The sequence below is a fragment of the Nyctereutes procyonoides genome, unplaced genomic scaffold (assembly GCF_905146905.1).
Source record: "Nyctereutes procyonoides isolate TBG_1078 unplaced genomic scaffold, NYPRO_anot_genome, whole genome shotgun sequence".
NCBI classification, from domain to species: Eukaryota; Metazoa; Chordata; class Mammalia; order Carnivora; family Canidae; genus Nyctereutes; species Nyctereutes procyonoides.
The window spans coordinates 7,877,095-7,893,975 of NW_026575129.1; the positions used below are offsets into that span (position 1 = coordinate 7,877,095).

General features: G+C 36.7%; 1 protein-coding gene across 2 annotated transcripts in view; it reads right to left on the minus strand.

Moving 5' to 3' along the window:
* EDIL3 (EGF like repeats and discoidin domains 3) overlaps positions 1–16,881 on the minus strand; it is a 397,168-nt gene that overhangs the window by 201,205 nt on the left and 179,082 nt on the right. For both annotated transcript variants that reach the window (XM_055342305.1, XM_055342303.1), the window contains one exon: positions 8,164–8,292. In XM_055342305.1, coding sequence (XP_055198280.1) covers positions 8,164–8,292 — 129 coding nt within the window. The remainder of the gene's footprint in view (positions 1–8,163; positions 8,293–16,881) is intronic.

Consider the following 16,881-nt stretch of genomic DNA (forward strand, 5'->3'; position numbering starts at 1 on the left):
CAGAGTGACCTACTCCTTAGCAGTATTTTCAAGATCTAACCAGCAACAGGGTCAGGGGGCTTATATTCTTTCCTAAGCACATATTGGCACCCTGGCAAAATAGCAAGTAAGGTCCAAAAAAATGTGTCAAATGTGTAAATAAATAAATGACTTCTTTACAGGATTGGGTTAAGTTTTTAGGGGAGAATGAAGCCACTGGGCAGGACAATGGTAATTCACAGAATAGGAATTTGGAAATCAATGTTGTTAAGAGCACAATCTGAAAAGCTTGGGAAATTGGGATTCCATGCAAAAAAAAAAAAAGTATTTTATTTAAACTGCATTTGTGGTACAACCTCTCATTCCTGGAAATCCTTTATACAATCATGAGTGAATTATGAGTGAATCAGCGCAGCCGTAGAAGGTCAGGCCTATTAGTATACACCACTTTCATGAGTATAACCTTCTGGCAAAATTTGTTTAACATATTTTTGTTCATAGTTTGTTTTCCTGACAATCAAATTTCTTTTAATAAGTAACAGAAAAAAAAAGAATGGTTAACTAATATTAAAAGTAGCAATTTTCAAATATTTTGAGTTTGTGAATATGTGAGTTTCTAATTGGAAAAATCACAAACTGTGTCTATATTGGAACAGCGTAAATATCCATTATATATATCTCCCTTACAGTGCGCTTTGTAAGGCTCCTACAAAGGATAAAAACATGAAAATTAAAATGCCTTGGAGCTCTGATAGATTAAGGGCTAACATATTTTAAGAACAGTGAGCTAATATCTTTCTCTGGACTGATTCTTTCAATCAGTTCTTGTTGTAAATCATTAGAAATGACAAAATTCAGTAAGGTTGCATGATTTATACATTTAATGTGGGAATATGTTTGTGTATCCCAAGCTCGGTTTCTCTTTAAGTATTTCTCTGCTTAGTTTCTTTAAGGCAGAGTAATTCCTCACAGTATGGTTCTAGAACACTGATTCCCAGCCTTGGTTGCACATTAGAATCATCTGGGGAGATTTTAAAACTCCTAATGCCTAGACCATACCCCAGATCAATTAAATCAGTCTCTGGGGTGGGAGCTAGGCATCAATATTTTTCATGGGTCCCCAAGTGATTCTAATGTGCAGCCATGGTTAAGAATCAGTGTTCTAGAATCATCTGCATTAGTTTCACTAGGGTGTGTATTAAGAGACTGGATCCACAATTATATGTGTTAAAGTGGGGTATCTATAAATGAGCAAAAGAAATCTAATATTTGTCTATATTCCCAGATGCACACTAAGTTTGAGAAGCTTTGGCTTGTAGAGTTAAGATGCCTAACACTGACCTATAAAGTTATCAGTGAGTAGGACAATTTGAAAATTCAATTCACAGTCAGAAAATCTTTTGGGGTTGGAGACAAGTCTATTTTGGAAGTTTCACTAGAGGTCTTCATTTAGCTACTAGAGTTACGTAGTTTGCAGGTTTCACTAATAACTCCAGGTAAAGTTTCCACACAGTTTTCAAGTAAATAATTTATTAGGGCAAACTGATCCTCCAATGGAAAGCTAAAATAAAGAGGCCATCAAGCTAAAAGTAGAAAGACTAGTTTTTAAAAATGATAATTACGTATAAGAATTAAGGATGTTATGAGAGGAATTCTTATAGAAAAGCACAAAGCTATAAATTGAGCTTCCTCTTGGCCTACCACTCATTTTTTTTCTTAATAAAATTACAATTAAAATGTTTTTAGAAAAAAAAATAAAAAAATAAAATGTTTTTAGAGGAAGGTAAAAATTAAAGACCAATAGAAATCTCTGTCATATTTAAAAATATTAGCCCATTAGGGATAGTTAACCCTTTAAGATATGTAAAGTATGTTCTCAAACTTCTCATCTGATCCTAACACATATCCTGTTTAGGGAAGCAGGACAATGGATTAATTCTAGTTTTTATATACACATTATTTCCAGCACATAACACTGTGAAGTTCTCAGTGTTCATTAAATTGATGAATTATTGGATAAGGAAGTTGAGGCACACAACCAGTAAATGCTAACTGACCCTTCATCCATTGATCTAGAGACAGCTGCCTCAAAAACCCTGGTATAATCCAGAATTCTTCTCTAACAGCATGCTTCTTCCAGTATGATTTGGAGAGTAAAGGCCATTCTTTAAGCCAGCTTTCCTTAGCCTGGTACACCTACAGACCATATGGATGCTTTTAACTATATCCAGGGTACAGACCAAAGATTTCAATTCAAAAGAGCGAGGTAAAACCAGAGTTTCTGTTTACTAAGCACCACTTACCAGAGAAAACATATAATTGCCAAATATATTATTAAGCCAATTAACAATGATCCTCGAAATGGCAAATATCATTGGCTGACTCTGAGAAAAGTGGGATATTTAAGTTACAAGAGAAAATGACTCATAGACCCATGCTGCATCAGCCTGGAATCTATATCTTTCTCATCCAGAATACAACTTCCTTTTTAATCCTGATCACGTGGAATTCAAGTGCTTTCATTTTTTAGTTATTGAAGCAATATTTGCCACAGATATTACAAAACATTTTCATTTCCTTGCTGTATTCAGTGCCAATGTTTATGATACAAATTAATGCCTGGTTTCAAGATGGTTATCATTATTGTCAGTATTAATGGTAAGTTTTTTAATGTTAGATTAGAATTAATACTACTCATAAAGTCATAATAAATATCTGGTGTGAGACAAAAAATAAAAAATAAATATTTGTTGAATGTATGAATCCATTAATCAATAGGATAAAATTAAGTACACACTGGTTTGGGATACCCAGGTGGCTCAGTGGTTGAGTGTCTGCTTTGGCTCACATTGTGATCCAGGGGTCCTGAGATGGAGTTCCTGCATCAGACTCCCCACAGGGAGCTGCTCCTCCCTCTGCCTATATCTCTGCCTCTCTCTTCTCTAATGAATAAATAAATAAAAATCTTAAAAAAAAAAGAGAACACACTGGTTTATAATAGCACAACATATAAAGAGGAAAGTTTTAGATTCTGTGTTTTGCCGGCCAACTTCTTCAGTGGGAGAAGGGATGAGACTGTGTATTGTCTTCAGCTAATCTGATAACGTGGGCTACTTCTTTAAACCAGTCCTTTTTGTTTCAGGAACTGATGGCACCTAGATCTGCTCTCCTTCCTTGAAGAATAAGAACCTGAAAATTTGTGCTTAAATTGTAGGCTGGCAGCTGCACATATGTAGGGAACAATGCATAGAATACTTTCAGTGGTAACATGGACAAAGAGTTCTGGGAATGAAAAAATTGTCCTTCCCTAAGGCATTAGATTTGTTTCTAAGCAACAAATAAAAAATGGTTACTTCTAGCCAGCCCAAAATGCAGCTCCCAGAAGAAAATTGTATTCTTAAAAATTCCTTTCAAAAGTCTAGCCTTTAGAGAGTTTTGGTGCTCAATTCAGCTTATAATTCACATACACACACATACACACATGCACATGTATGTATATATGTGCATTGTGTGTTTCACGTTATTGTTTGGTGCTTTAAGAACATGTAATTCTGAATAAAAATTAATACTAATCATTATTATTCTTATAAAATTATCATCTCTGCTGCTTTCATGATCAAAAACTCACATGTAATGGCTAAAATCCAAAAAACAGACAGTAACCAGTGCTGGTGAGGATATGGAACAACTGGAACTCTCATCCATTGCTGCTAAGTATGCAAAATGGTACAACCACTGTGGAAGGCAGTTGCAGTTTCTTACTCTTAAGTGTACTCTTATCGAATGATCCAGAAATTGTATTTCTAGGTATTTACTCAAGTGTGTTGAAAACTATTTCACACACACAAAAAAACCTGAACATGAATGTTTATAGTGGTGCCAAAAATTGGAAGCAACCAAAGTGTTCTTCAATAGGTGAGTGAATAAACAAACTGTGATAGATCCATAAAATAGAATACTATTCAGTGTTTTTTTTTAAGTTATCAAGACATAGGGACACCTGGGTGGCTCGATGGTTGAGCATCTGCCTTTGGCTCAGGGCATGATCCTGGGGACCTGGGATCGAGTCTCGCATCAGGCTCCCTGCGTGGAGCCTGCTTTTCCCTCTGCCTGTGTCTCTGCCTCTCTGTCTCTCTCTCTGTCTCTCTCTCTCTCTGTCTCTCATGAATAAATAAATAATTAAAAAAATCTATCAAGACATAAAATGACATGGAGGAACCTGAAATCTATATTGCTAAGTGAAAGAAGGTAGTCTGAAAGGGCTACATATTCTATTATTCCAGCCACATACAATGTAGGATTCCAACTACATGACATTCTGGGAAAGACAAAACTGTAGAGATTAAAAAAAAATCAGTGGTTGCCAGGGATTTGGCAAGGGAAGAAGGGATGACTAGGCTGAGCACAGAAGATTTTTAGGTCACTGAAACTATTTATGAGGCTACGGGAGATAGAGGATATTACGTATTTTTCAAAAACATATAGGACTGCATAATACAAAAAGTGAACCCTAATATAAACTATGGACTTTGGTTAAAAATAATGTATCAATAAAATTTTATCAATTATAATAGTATGCCTCATTAATGTGAATGTTAATAATAGGAGAAGCTATGCAGGCTGGGGAGGGATAAATGGATATTCCCTGCTCAATTGTTCTGTAAACCTAAAACTATTCTAAAAACTAAAATCTATTAACTACAAAAAAAATCATATTGGATAATATTAAAGCTGGCACTGCAAACATTTTTTCCCCAATTTGTAACATCGACAAAATAGTTTTAAAGTAAATCTACTAATTATGTATTTATCACTCCTGTACCATGAAACTTAAAATGATTTAAGTATTTAGTTATATATCAAAAGATATTTAATTCACATTCTGCTATACAGAACTAAATTAATACCATCCTATATATGGATGTCTGAAGAATTTTTTTCAATCCTTTTTCCAAATGAAATGTTCATATGATATTGGTACATTTCTCATTTTCATTGATTTTCAATATAGTTTTGATTTGCAAAAACCATAATAAATATTTTCCCTGTAATGTATTGTTATGTAACTGAAGGCTGATTACTTTGAGCTACTGAAAGCCTTGTGCAATATTTCTCAAACTTCAGCATGTGTGTGGGAGTCTACTGGGGATCATTTTGAAAAAAAAAAAAAAAAAAAAAAAACCTGATTCTGATTTAGCTAGTGTGAGGTGGTACTGATAATCTACATTTCTAACAAGCTTCCAGGCAATGCTGATGTATGACCCCACACTTCGAGCAGCAAGGTTCTAGAGCATATCTGGGCCATAAAACTATTACCATTGTGAAAAATAAACCCAAATGCCTAACAGTTCTCACAAGGGATTGAAGAGCTATTTTAAAAAAAAATGCTTTTTTTTGTTTTTCATACCTGAAAAAGCTCTCAGAACTCCCAGAACTTCTAAATCTGCTTTCCCAATATATAGTCCTTTTTCAATTTCATCCATAAAGAGAAAGGCTTGATAACCTTTGTACAGTGAGTAAGCTACTCGTTTAGTCATAACACTCTCCTAGTTTGTATGAACCAAAGACCATCTATTTCTACTTCAATTCCTCGATTTATATGCCTTCAATTGCAGAAAGGTCAAACAACTGACTCAAGGTCATTTAACCAATAACTGTAAAGGTCAGGTCTAAATCCAGGTCTCTGATTCCAAATCCAGTCCTTTTCCCTTCATTCTCTGTTGTTTCTGATAATGATGCACTTCAGAGAATAGGGACTAGTTTGTTGAGACCACAAAATCCCCACTTCTGAATCAAATCTCTCAGCCTCAGGCTTCCCAGGGCAATTCCTGACATGGGTTTGTCGTCTTATGGGGAAACCAGGTGCAATAAGGGAGATAATTTTTTTTTGTGCTTCAAATAAGCCTTGAAATTCAACAAAATTATGTCGATTAATGAGCTTATTTGAATATGGTGTAAGGCATAAGAGAAAAGACTAGGATGTTCCACCAAGAATGGTTTGTTCTATTTCTCCAAACCTGACGGTTCTCTTGAAAGAATTCACAGCTAACCACATGTGGGAATCAGAAGCAGGTGGATACTTCCCCAGGACCCTGTCCAAAGCAACCTCCCTTATACTGGGATACTCACATGATGACTAGATGTCTTCAGTGGGACTTCTAAACTATTAATGATAATGGAAACTAAATGTTTCTTCACAATATGAAGAAAACAAGGCCCAGAAATGTGAAAATAATTGTTGTGCCATTGTACAGATATTATTAATTGGAACTCAGATTTGGAATTTCTCAACCTCTGGTTTAAGGATTAGCCCCAATTTCGCACTGACATCAGCAGTAGGTTAGGGTAAGAGAGGTAATAATTATAAACATTTAAGTGACATAAGGATCTACACATGCCTTCTAAATACTCTCCTTCTCAGGATTTCTAACAGTAAGAATGTTTGTCTCTTTGTATACTCTTACCCTCTCCCTCCCAGAGCCCTGCAGCATAGAAAAGAAAAAGTTAGGATGATCTGACTTTGGGAGAAATTCCTGCCTCAGGATATTATACTGCATCCCATTATGAAAATTCTGTTTTCATTTCAAGAGGGGATTCCTCTGCAAGTGTGTGTGTGTGTGTGTGTGTGTGTTTACTGGATGCAAGTGGCTCTGAATTAAGGTGTTCAACTGAGTGGCCAGACTGTCTTCTGGGCACCGCTGTGATACAATATCACAAAGATTTGCAAATATGTAAGGTTGGAAATATTCTCTTCAGGGATTAAGTGAATGTCCAAGCAGCCAAGATTTTGGGCTCCCATGTCTATCTGCCTGAGGATGTTCTGAGGTGTTCGTGTGTGAAGCCTGAGCAGTGATGCTACAATGAGGGAGAATCAGCCTTGGTAACTCTAGCCCCAGTATGAGAAAAATCAGTAGCCCCTCAGTTCCTTGTGGGTGACCTGAGCTCTAGAGTAATCACAACGGCTTAGCTGCCTGTTGTAAGGAACACAAATGCCACTGTACTATATAACAGACTTGTACGGACATTTTACCAAGTCCTAGCTACAGCGAGTCTCCAGCAAGTACATTATGCTCCCATCGTCTCAGAGCCAGGAGGTATCTTATGTTTTTTTGCTGGTGGTTGGAAATGGCATTCTCGCTGACACATCCAGTTTTGCCTTACTTATTCATGACACTATGGTCTTAACCATCATTCCAGTATTTAGAGTTCATATATTCATTCTTCCTACCACGTGCCATTCCTCTGTTCCCTTCCTTCTGATCAAAATCCTCTCCCTTCTTCAAGATCCAATTCACGGGTGGCTCAGCGGTTGGGCACCTACCTTCAGCTCAGGTCATGATCCAGGGATCCGGAATCTAGTCCCGCATCAGGCTCCCTGTGGGGGGCCTGCTTCTCACTCTGCCTATGTCTCTGCCTCTCTCTTCTCTCAGTCTGTGTCTCTCATGAATAATAAATAAATAAATCTTAAAAAAAAAAAGACCCAACTCACATGTGTCCGCCTCTGTAAGAGCCCACCCTGACAGCACACTGTCCATGGTAGCCTCCCTGCTTGCCTCAACCTCTACAGCAGTTAAGTACTCCCCCATCACTCAGTTGGCATTTATGTTGAGCCATATTTCTAAGAAGACAGCATCGCAAGCAGACCTATTTTATTTAACTTCCCAGGATAAATAAGAATGGGGATGAAAGATAGAAGCGCAGATAACATATTTGTTGAACTTTCAAAGATTTTCACAATAAAAATGCCAACATGTAAGAAGGAGGAAACTGGCTTATAGATAGGGCTGGGTGGGCAATTTTCTTTTCTTTTATATCTCTGAACCTAATCAACAGAATAATGTCTGAGAAACTTGGAGAATATAGCTGCAGGACAAGTATGAAAGAAAGAGGCAGATACCAGTTTAAAATAAAAGGCAACATTTTGCAAGTATGGCTGGAAAATAATGAAAAAGAGCCAACACAAAACTACTAGCTCCATCCACCACTAGGAGAATTGAGACACAGTCCAAGAGTCCTCACTGGAAGATGACGTGTATTCAGTGGGAGAGAAGCAGCAGCATTAGCCAACTCTCACGATCCTCTGCTGCTGGAAGCTTCTATCAGTCTGCTACCAACAAGAATGATAATGACTTGTATACTTTGCAATCAATAATAATAAAAGCACAACGACTGTGGATGACTTACTGTGCTGACAGTGAATCCCATTAAATCCTCGAGGACATTTACAAACGTAACCTATGAATGTGTCCCCTCGGTACGCTTCACTTATTTCACAGGTTCCTCCATTATGGCATGGATTAGGAACGCAGGGACCTGAAAGACAAGAAAAACTGCTGCATAATGCATATGCTTAAAAGGAGATCCTGGGCCAACATTTTGCAATTAACAATTTTATAGAGAAAATTGTTCTGGGTATTACTGGTATAAGAAGTGGAGTAGTCGTGTTGGGCTCTGAGACTAACGGCCTGGGTTTGAAGCCTGGCTTCACAACTTTCTAACCCTGTGGTCTTGGAGGATTTATTTAACTTCTCTGTGCCTCTATTTCATCTTCTTTTAAATATCAGTATTAATAGAATCTATCTCAAAGGGTGATGATACAGACGAAAAGAATCCATATACATAAAATACCCAAAAGAGTGTCTGAAAGATATTAAGCAGTCAAATAATATATAATAATAATAATAATAATAATAGCACTGAGTAAAATACTCATTTTAAGTTCTCCAAATTGTAAAATATCTTCTACATGTTTAAAGAGTAATACTGAATGGCAATTTCTGGAGTTATCAACACTGAAGAGCTTTTATAAACATGCTGGTAAAAATAGGATCAACTTGCAAATGACTGTAACCACACAGTCCTAAGGAAGTGGATACCTGGTTGCAATAGTTTTATTGACTATTTATGAATTTGTGGTGGGGTATAATTCCGTGAACCACAATTTTGCCTGTCTATAAGAGGTAGCTCACCAAAAGTTACAAACATGGTGAAAAGGGGCTCATAGTCTTTTTTTTTTTTTTAAAGATTTATTTATTTTAGAGAGAGAGCAAGCACATGTGTGCAAGGAGGGGGAGGGGCAAAGGGAGACAGAGAGAGAATCTCAAGTTGACTCCCTGCTAAGGGTGGAGCCTGACACAGGGGCTGATCCCAGGACCCTGACTGAGATCATGGCCTGAGCTGAAATCCAGAGTCGCGTGCTTAAGCAGCTGAGCCACCCAGGCACACCAGGCTCATAGTCATTTTTAAGCTAAGCATTTTAAGCATTTTAAGCTTTAAGCATTTTAAGAAAGTCACTTCACCAGACTGAAGTACCTGTGTCAGCCAGTGGAGGTGTAGTGCCTAATCCTGGAGAAGACTAACTGTTAGCACTATGGGGGTATAGTTCTGCCTAACTCAGGAATCCTCTAATGTACATTCTTTACTCTGTGGTGCCCTTTTGGTATGGCTGAGATTTTCTCAAAGGGCATGACAGTGCAAGGCTCTTTCTATACCATCTGCCTTCCTTCCTTTTCTCTTTTTGGAGGTAATAGGTTTATGTCACAGTCTGAAGGCTCAACCTACCCTACTCTTGCTTCTTCCCTTTGTCCATCACAGACATTTCCACCAATCAGTCTTTTGCACCTCTAATTCTTACAGTCTTACACGTGGCTTACAGCTGGCTGACTGACAGTTGGCTTCTTTGGAGGATGCTAATTGACTCAGGACACAATCCAGCCTGGACACTGTGATGAAGGGAGGAGAGTAGTTGAAGGAAGAAAAACTCTCTCTGGAAGATGAAGAAATGCCAAGGAAACATATATAGTATTCTTTAATTTTGTCTTTTTAAATTTTGTTTAACTGAAGAGACTAGGACAGATTTATGAGTGAAGGAAAAGCCGCTGAAGAGAAAATTAAGATGTGCATATTAGAAAAGAAAAAGAAGTAATTAAACTGTCTCATTTTGTATGAAAAGGTCAATGCCTGAGTCCTGGAGGAAGATTAGTCAAGAAAAGAAGCAAATGGTTTCAGCAGAGAGTAGGGGGGCAGTGATAGGGGTGGGCACAAGAATACTGACAACTTGAAGCAACTGGGTGGGAGCTCCACCAGGCAAGGCTGTAAGAAGAGTACAATGGTGAACGGCTCCTCAAGCACTGGTCAAAGCCTTTTAAAAGATTTAAAGAGAGAAAAGGAAAAAAAAGTAAAGAGAAAAGGAATTCATCATCATCACTTTGAGCGGTACAATGGAACATCAATGACAGCACTTGGGGGTTGAGCAAAATTGTCTTGCATTGAGGCAAGACTTTAAATTTTCATTCCTTTCTCCAGCAACTGTCTTTGAAACTCAGTTTCTTCCAGTTTAAAATTTCATGGAATTCAACAGCTGTGGAATCTAATAAGAATATGCATGAAATAGAAAACAACATGGAAACTCTATAGTGTCTGGACCTTGTTGATAGGTCTTAACTTTCAAAAAGTAAAAAGAAAGTAGTATAACTGATTTTTCTCCAGACACTTCCATGTCAATTAAAAACAATGCATTGATTTAGTAGGCAGTTTTGTGCTGTGCAGTATACATTAATGAAACTAACCAACACTTGCCCTAAAGGCAGTACACGGACAATGCTTAAGACAGGAAGAAGGTGCAACACCAATGATCAGTTTTTTGGCAATTTGAATAAGGCTTCGTCTATTACTAGACGATGCAAAGCATGCCACAGAACTTATCTATCCTTTTCTTTCTAAGTTTCTACTTCTTTCCTCCTCCAAATTAACTCACATTTGATGGTGCCTTACAATTTACAAATTCTTTTCACATAAATGATCTCATTTATTTCTCACAGCAACTCCATGAGGTCATTGTCATTGCCATTAGCCTTTACATTTAAAAAAGAAGGAAGGGCAAAAATATTAGATAATGTTTCTCAAATGAACATCCACCAGTAATACATTTAAAAAGGTCTCAAATTAAGAGTCTGTGATTCCCAAACCTACATTTTTTAGAGACTGAAAAGTTGGGGAGGGGAGAATGAAATAAAAGTGACATTAGTTTTGATTCATGAGTTCACTTCAAAGTAAGAAAAACTATGACAGTTTTTTTAGTAAGTAATAAGTGATACTCATGTATATAACTGTTAGAGAAAAATATATATAAGTAATTACACTTAAAGAATCATGTAAGTTTAAACAAATAAGGAACTCTGGAGATCATCTAATCCAATCTTTCAATTTTGCAGATGAGGGAACAAAGCCTAATATGAATTCATTCAGTGATTTCTCAAACAAAATAAAACAAAAAACAAAGACAACAACAACAACAAAAAGCCCCCTAATATAAGAAAAATTGGGTTTAAGAATTTGTGTCTAGGAGGAAAATGTTGTTAGAACCAAAAATGATTACACTATTTTTGCTCCTTCAAAAGTGATGTAATTTGTATCAGAGAGGAAATAAATATTTTCTATGCTCTCTGCCTCTTACAAAGCTGAGTGAGGGAGGGATTTAAAAAAATGACTGAAACATCAAGACCTCTGTCAGTTCTTAGGAGCAGTTGAAGCCACCACTCTAGGAAAGGTGATCAATGGAAGGAACAAAGGGTGACTAAGATCCTGGAAGAGATAACTCCATTTACTCAAGCCCAATGATGAGTAGAATTTGGTTTGATGCTGAGGATGAACTAATGGCTCTGCATAATAAAAGGGGAGAACTTAGGAATGGATAGTGAAAACCCAGAGGAGGAGACCCCCAAAACAGAGCTAGAAATGGACTTGAGGGACAGAGTGGGGTCAAGCAGTATGCTGTGAAACTGTAACAGGTGAAGAAAAGTAGCTGGAAAGAAATACTGGTATCCAAGATTCAGGTTTAAGTTGTTAGCACAGCTGCTCTGTGAACTGTCTCTGCTGGAGCATCCAGATCTACACTCAAGTTGGCTAGACATACAGACCTGTGTGTGGTGTTTGGGGAAATCAAGGGGAAAGGGCCATGTCATTCATCTGGCTCATACTGGCAAAAAGGAAGAAGTCCTATAGCACACGAAGCCCAAGGGATTCAAGAATCCAGTGGATATAGGAATCTGAAGACAGAGCTGACAGGGGTATCTAAAGTCCAAGACACTCTAGATATTTCCTGAGGGCATAGGTGAAGCCTGTCCAGCAATCTTGGTGCAGCCTCTGGGATTCCCAAAAGATACGAGCCAGAGCACTGGAGCTGATTTTATTTACAACCCAAAGAACATCATGACCTCAGCTGACATCTGAGTCTCAAAAAAAGATTACCTGTTAACAGAGGTTGTGACTGCTGTTATTTTTCCTATCCTAAGAAATTCTAGGATTTTCATTTAAAGGGTGAGGATGAAGTAAAGCAAATAGGGCGAGGATTTAACCATTCTAGAGTGCTTCATATGCTAAGCAATATGAAGTATACATAGTATTCTTTATAATTCTCTGTAAGAATATATCTTTGTTTCAGAGGCAAGAAAATAGGCTTGCTCACAGAGGTTAAGTAACATGCCTAACGGGAAAAGGCAAGATTTTAACACACTCTGCCTGACTCCAAATCTATGCACTTTCCATTAAGCCTCGCTCTTTGCCATGTTGAAGATCTGTACCTTATACGTTTAATCTTGACAGATGCAAACAGAATTGGCATGAATTCACTAAGCATGTTCTACAAATAATGCAGGACTCCAAAGCCTTCCTAAATGGAAATATTTCAGAATATTTTCAGCAAATGGGTCAAGGTGTATTAGATATTATGAATATAGAGTGTTACAGGACGCCTCAGTGGCTCAGCGGTTTGGCGCCTGCCTTCGGCCCAGGGCGTGATCCTGGAGACCCAGGATTGAGTCGAGTCCTGTGTCGGGAGCCTGCTTCTCCCTCTGCCTGTGTCTCTGCCTCTCTCTCTTTCTCTGTATCTCTCATTAATAAATAAAATCTTTAAAAAATAATATAGTGTTAGGCTCTACTATACTAACAGTGCTCCACTTCAGCTATGTTTGAAATCAACTGTCAAACATGAGTATTTCCCCAATATGATTTTTTAATCACATATTTTGTATGTATATACTCTTGTTTGCACTAGGACGATAAGAAAGAAAGTGACCATGCCCAACATAGAGGTTTTGTTTGTCCCTAATAATCATACTGGGAAATTCATACTGTATGCTTTGTACAGACTCTTTTGGAGTACTCATGATAGAGCATTGAAATGGGGGGTTACCTATCCCTTTTCCCCAACAGACCATAAATTCACTGTGGGAGGAGTCATGGGCTGCACTTACTAGGTGCTTGATACATTCTGAATAAACAAGGGTATGGCAAGATAAGTGATGACCATTTCATCTTTTCCCTAACCTCGTTCAAATTGAAGTTTATAAGATATCAATATCGTTTGTCTTTTTAATTGGTAATTTATTAAGATACTTTCTGTAACTTCCACACCTTTCAAGGTTCAGCTTCTTTAAATTTATATTTTAATTCCAATATTTTCTGTTTCTAATATTTAAGCTTCAAGAGTATTACATCTGTAAAGTATTACAATAGTGAATAACAGATCATTAGAATGTAAACTTTTGCATAATAATTCCATGTATCTTAATTCTTTGGCAAATAAAGAATCAAGAGAAATGCAACATTGAATAATCTCATTAATGCTATGTTGGTCTCCTAATTTACCAATTTCTGTGTAAATAAAGACATTCATCTAAAGCATTAGCAAGATGAAGTAATTAGAGTACATGAGTTAGTACATAAAGGTAATGAAATAAATGCAGCCCCAGGTCTTAACTCACATAGTAGTTTTGTAGTTGAATATTAAATAGTGACAAATATTAAATATTAAATAGTTGCCAGGTGTCTTTCTCCAAGTGGTAAGTGGACTAAACATGTCAGAATTAGAAATCTCAGGAAACCCCTTTCTGCTTTTGTGTTTTCCCTCATCCAATAATCTCATCTATTTTGATGCTGAAAATAAATGTTTTTTAAGTGTTGGCACACTGATAAAGAATAACCATCACCTACAGCAGATATTATTGCTTGTACTATGATGCTAAGAAAAACACTGGCCCTGACTTTGCACAACATAGAGCATTTTGTGGGTTTTCTGGTTGTAATTTCAGGTTAAAAAACATTTATTCATTAGGCAACTATTATGTGCTGAGTACTCTACTAGTAATTTGGATAAATACTTTCAATGGACTTAGAATTATCAGCAGCTGGAAAAGTAAGCTCACAACACCAGAAAATATTCAGCCATCCAGTTTATATACCTCACTTTTTAAAGGTAATTTTTAACATTTATCCTTTATTCCAAATATAATATACTCAGTATATACATACATGTGTATGTGTGTGTATATATACACACACACTCTCTATATATGTATATAGAATATATATATATATATAGTATAATAATTTAATGGTTCCTGGAAATTTAATTTTAGGATTTCCTTAGTGAAATCATATTAACAAATGTTTGCAATATGGACACATTTTTCACTTTTACTGCCAATTTTTTGGTATATTTAGGGCAACTCATATCTTTTCTGCAACATGTAAATATATATGTGTATATATATATATATATATATACACATATATATACACACACACAGATACGACTTATACACAGCTTTGGAAACAATTTTATTTTATTTATTTTTTAATTTTTATTTATTTATGATAGTCACAGAGAGAGAGAGAGAGAGGCAGAGACACAGGCAGAGGGAGAAGCAGGCTCCATGCACCGGGAGCCTGACGTGGGATTCGATCCCTGGTCTCCAGGATCACGCCCTGGGCCAAAGGCAGGCGCCAAACCGCTGCGCCACCCAGGGATCCCTGGAAACAATTTTATAGCCGAGTAAAATATTAATTTTAAAACAAATGACAATTATTCAACTGCTTAGAGCTTATAAGAACAAAAATAAGACAAAGGTGATTTTAATTCCTTTAAAGTGGAAATTCCTTTCCACTTTAAAAGTCTCTTTTATTCTTATTTATTTTTATTTTTTAAGATTGTATTTATTTATTCATGAAAGACAAAGAGAGAGAGAGAGAGAGGCAGAGACACAGGCAGAGGGAGAATCAGGCTCCCCACAGGGATCACGCCCTGAGCCTAAGGCAACGCTCAACCACTGAGCCTTCTAGGTGTCCCTAAAAGTCTCTTTAAAACGTTTGTTTCTCTTTGTATAACAGATACAGAATAGTGATTACAAGATTCAGCTCTGAATAGTATTTATAAAAATCCAAATCATCTGATTAGACAATAGCTCTTGGTAATACTATTTTCAACAATAAAAGTATAAGTGGACTTTAAAGGTACAAGAGGCTTCAGGGAGTTTTAAAATCAATAATACTATAATACTTTTGTAGGTAATCTTTAAGTAGCTCCTAACACAATGGGGACAGTATATGATCAATATTAATGAACAACTGGATTCAACAGCATGCTTTCCAAGCATTTTTATGCAAGCTCATATAAGTATGTCAACATGATTAATTGCTCACAAAAGTAATGGATCTATATAGTTTGCTACTTTTCTGCATCTACCTTCTCGAAATTCCAACAGTAGAGAGTTGAAGTCATTTCCATATGTGTAACATGGTTAGCTTTTCACACATTCAGCGACTATGCCCCAAATCATGAATTCCTTATAGTGTGTAAAGTAGATTATTAGGAAATAAAAAGGTTAATCTTCTCTTGTGATTACATGTAGACAGGCTTGGCCAATTTTACAAATTATTCCCCCAAAACACTGGCACTTAGATATTAAAAATAAATGTACATTTTAGATTCTGTAATAAGTAAATGCCAATCCGGCAACTGCAAGAGCACAGTTTCACTAGCTGTTCTTGCAGTGCAGTGAAATAGGAATAGTTATTACCCAAAAGTTCTCTTCAAAGTCTGGTTTTAAAAACACATTAAAGTTCTCTTATCATATTGTTGTTTTTACATTTAATAAGGTTTGAACGTTTTGGCAGTTGCCATTTTGAGCCATTGCTACTCTATTTTAAAACTAGTTTGAAAAAAGGAGGAATTATTCTGTGAATGTTGACATGATTGATGCTTCCAAACCATTTTTACCCTCATTATTTCTTTTTCTCCTCCTCCTCTCTCTTTGAAATATAAAGGATAAATTCAGCTATTTAAGGAAAAACATACCTATGGGCATTTTATACATATAGAGATGAGTAAACTATTTTTAAAAACCCCTAAAGCATTCCTTTTTAGAGAATGTGCAAATTTAACAAATTGTTCTTTAATATAAAAATATTTGAATATTGAAAATTGAAATCTGAGGCTAAACAGAGTTTTGTTTGTTTGTTTCTAAAAACCTACAGATAAACTGTTGCCTCAAGAATTAATGATGGACTGTTTGTATATAAGAGTCCACAGGAAAGCACTGTGATACCTAGTGGCTAAAGAAGTGTCTGTAGAATCCCTACATAACAAATGACTGCAAAATGGGTGGCTTCAAACAGCAGAAATTTATTCTCTCAAAGCTCTGTAAGCTAGAAGCCTGAACAAGGTGCCCAGATGGCCACACTCCCTCTGAAGGCTCAGGGGAAAAATCTGTCCTTGTCTCTCCCAGCCTCTGGAGGCTCCTACATTCCTTGGCTTATAGCAGCATAACTCCAAAATCTGTTTTTAATCTCATGCCTTTTTCCCTGTGTTCTGTGTGTTCTCTCCTCTTCTTAAAAGGGCAACAGTTATTGGCTTTAAGGCCCACTCTAGTTCAGGATGATTTCATTTCAAGATCCTTAATTATTTGTATCTGCAAAGGTCCTGTGATGAGCTGAATTTTGGTCCCCCAAAATTCATGTAGAAGCCCTAACCTCCAGTGTGTCAGGATGTGACTGTGTTTGGAAATAGGAACTTTAAAGAAGTAATTAAGGTTAAACAAGGTCACATGCATAGACCCTGATCCA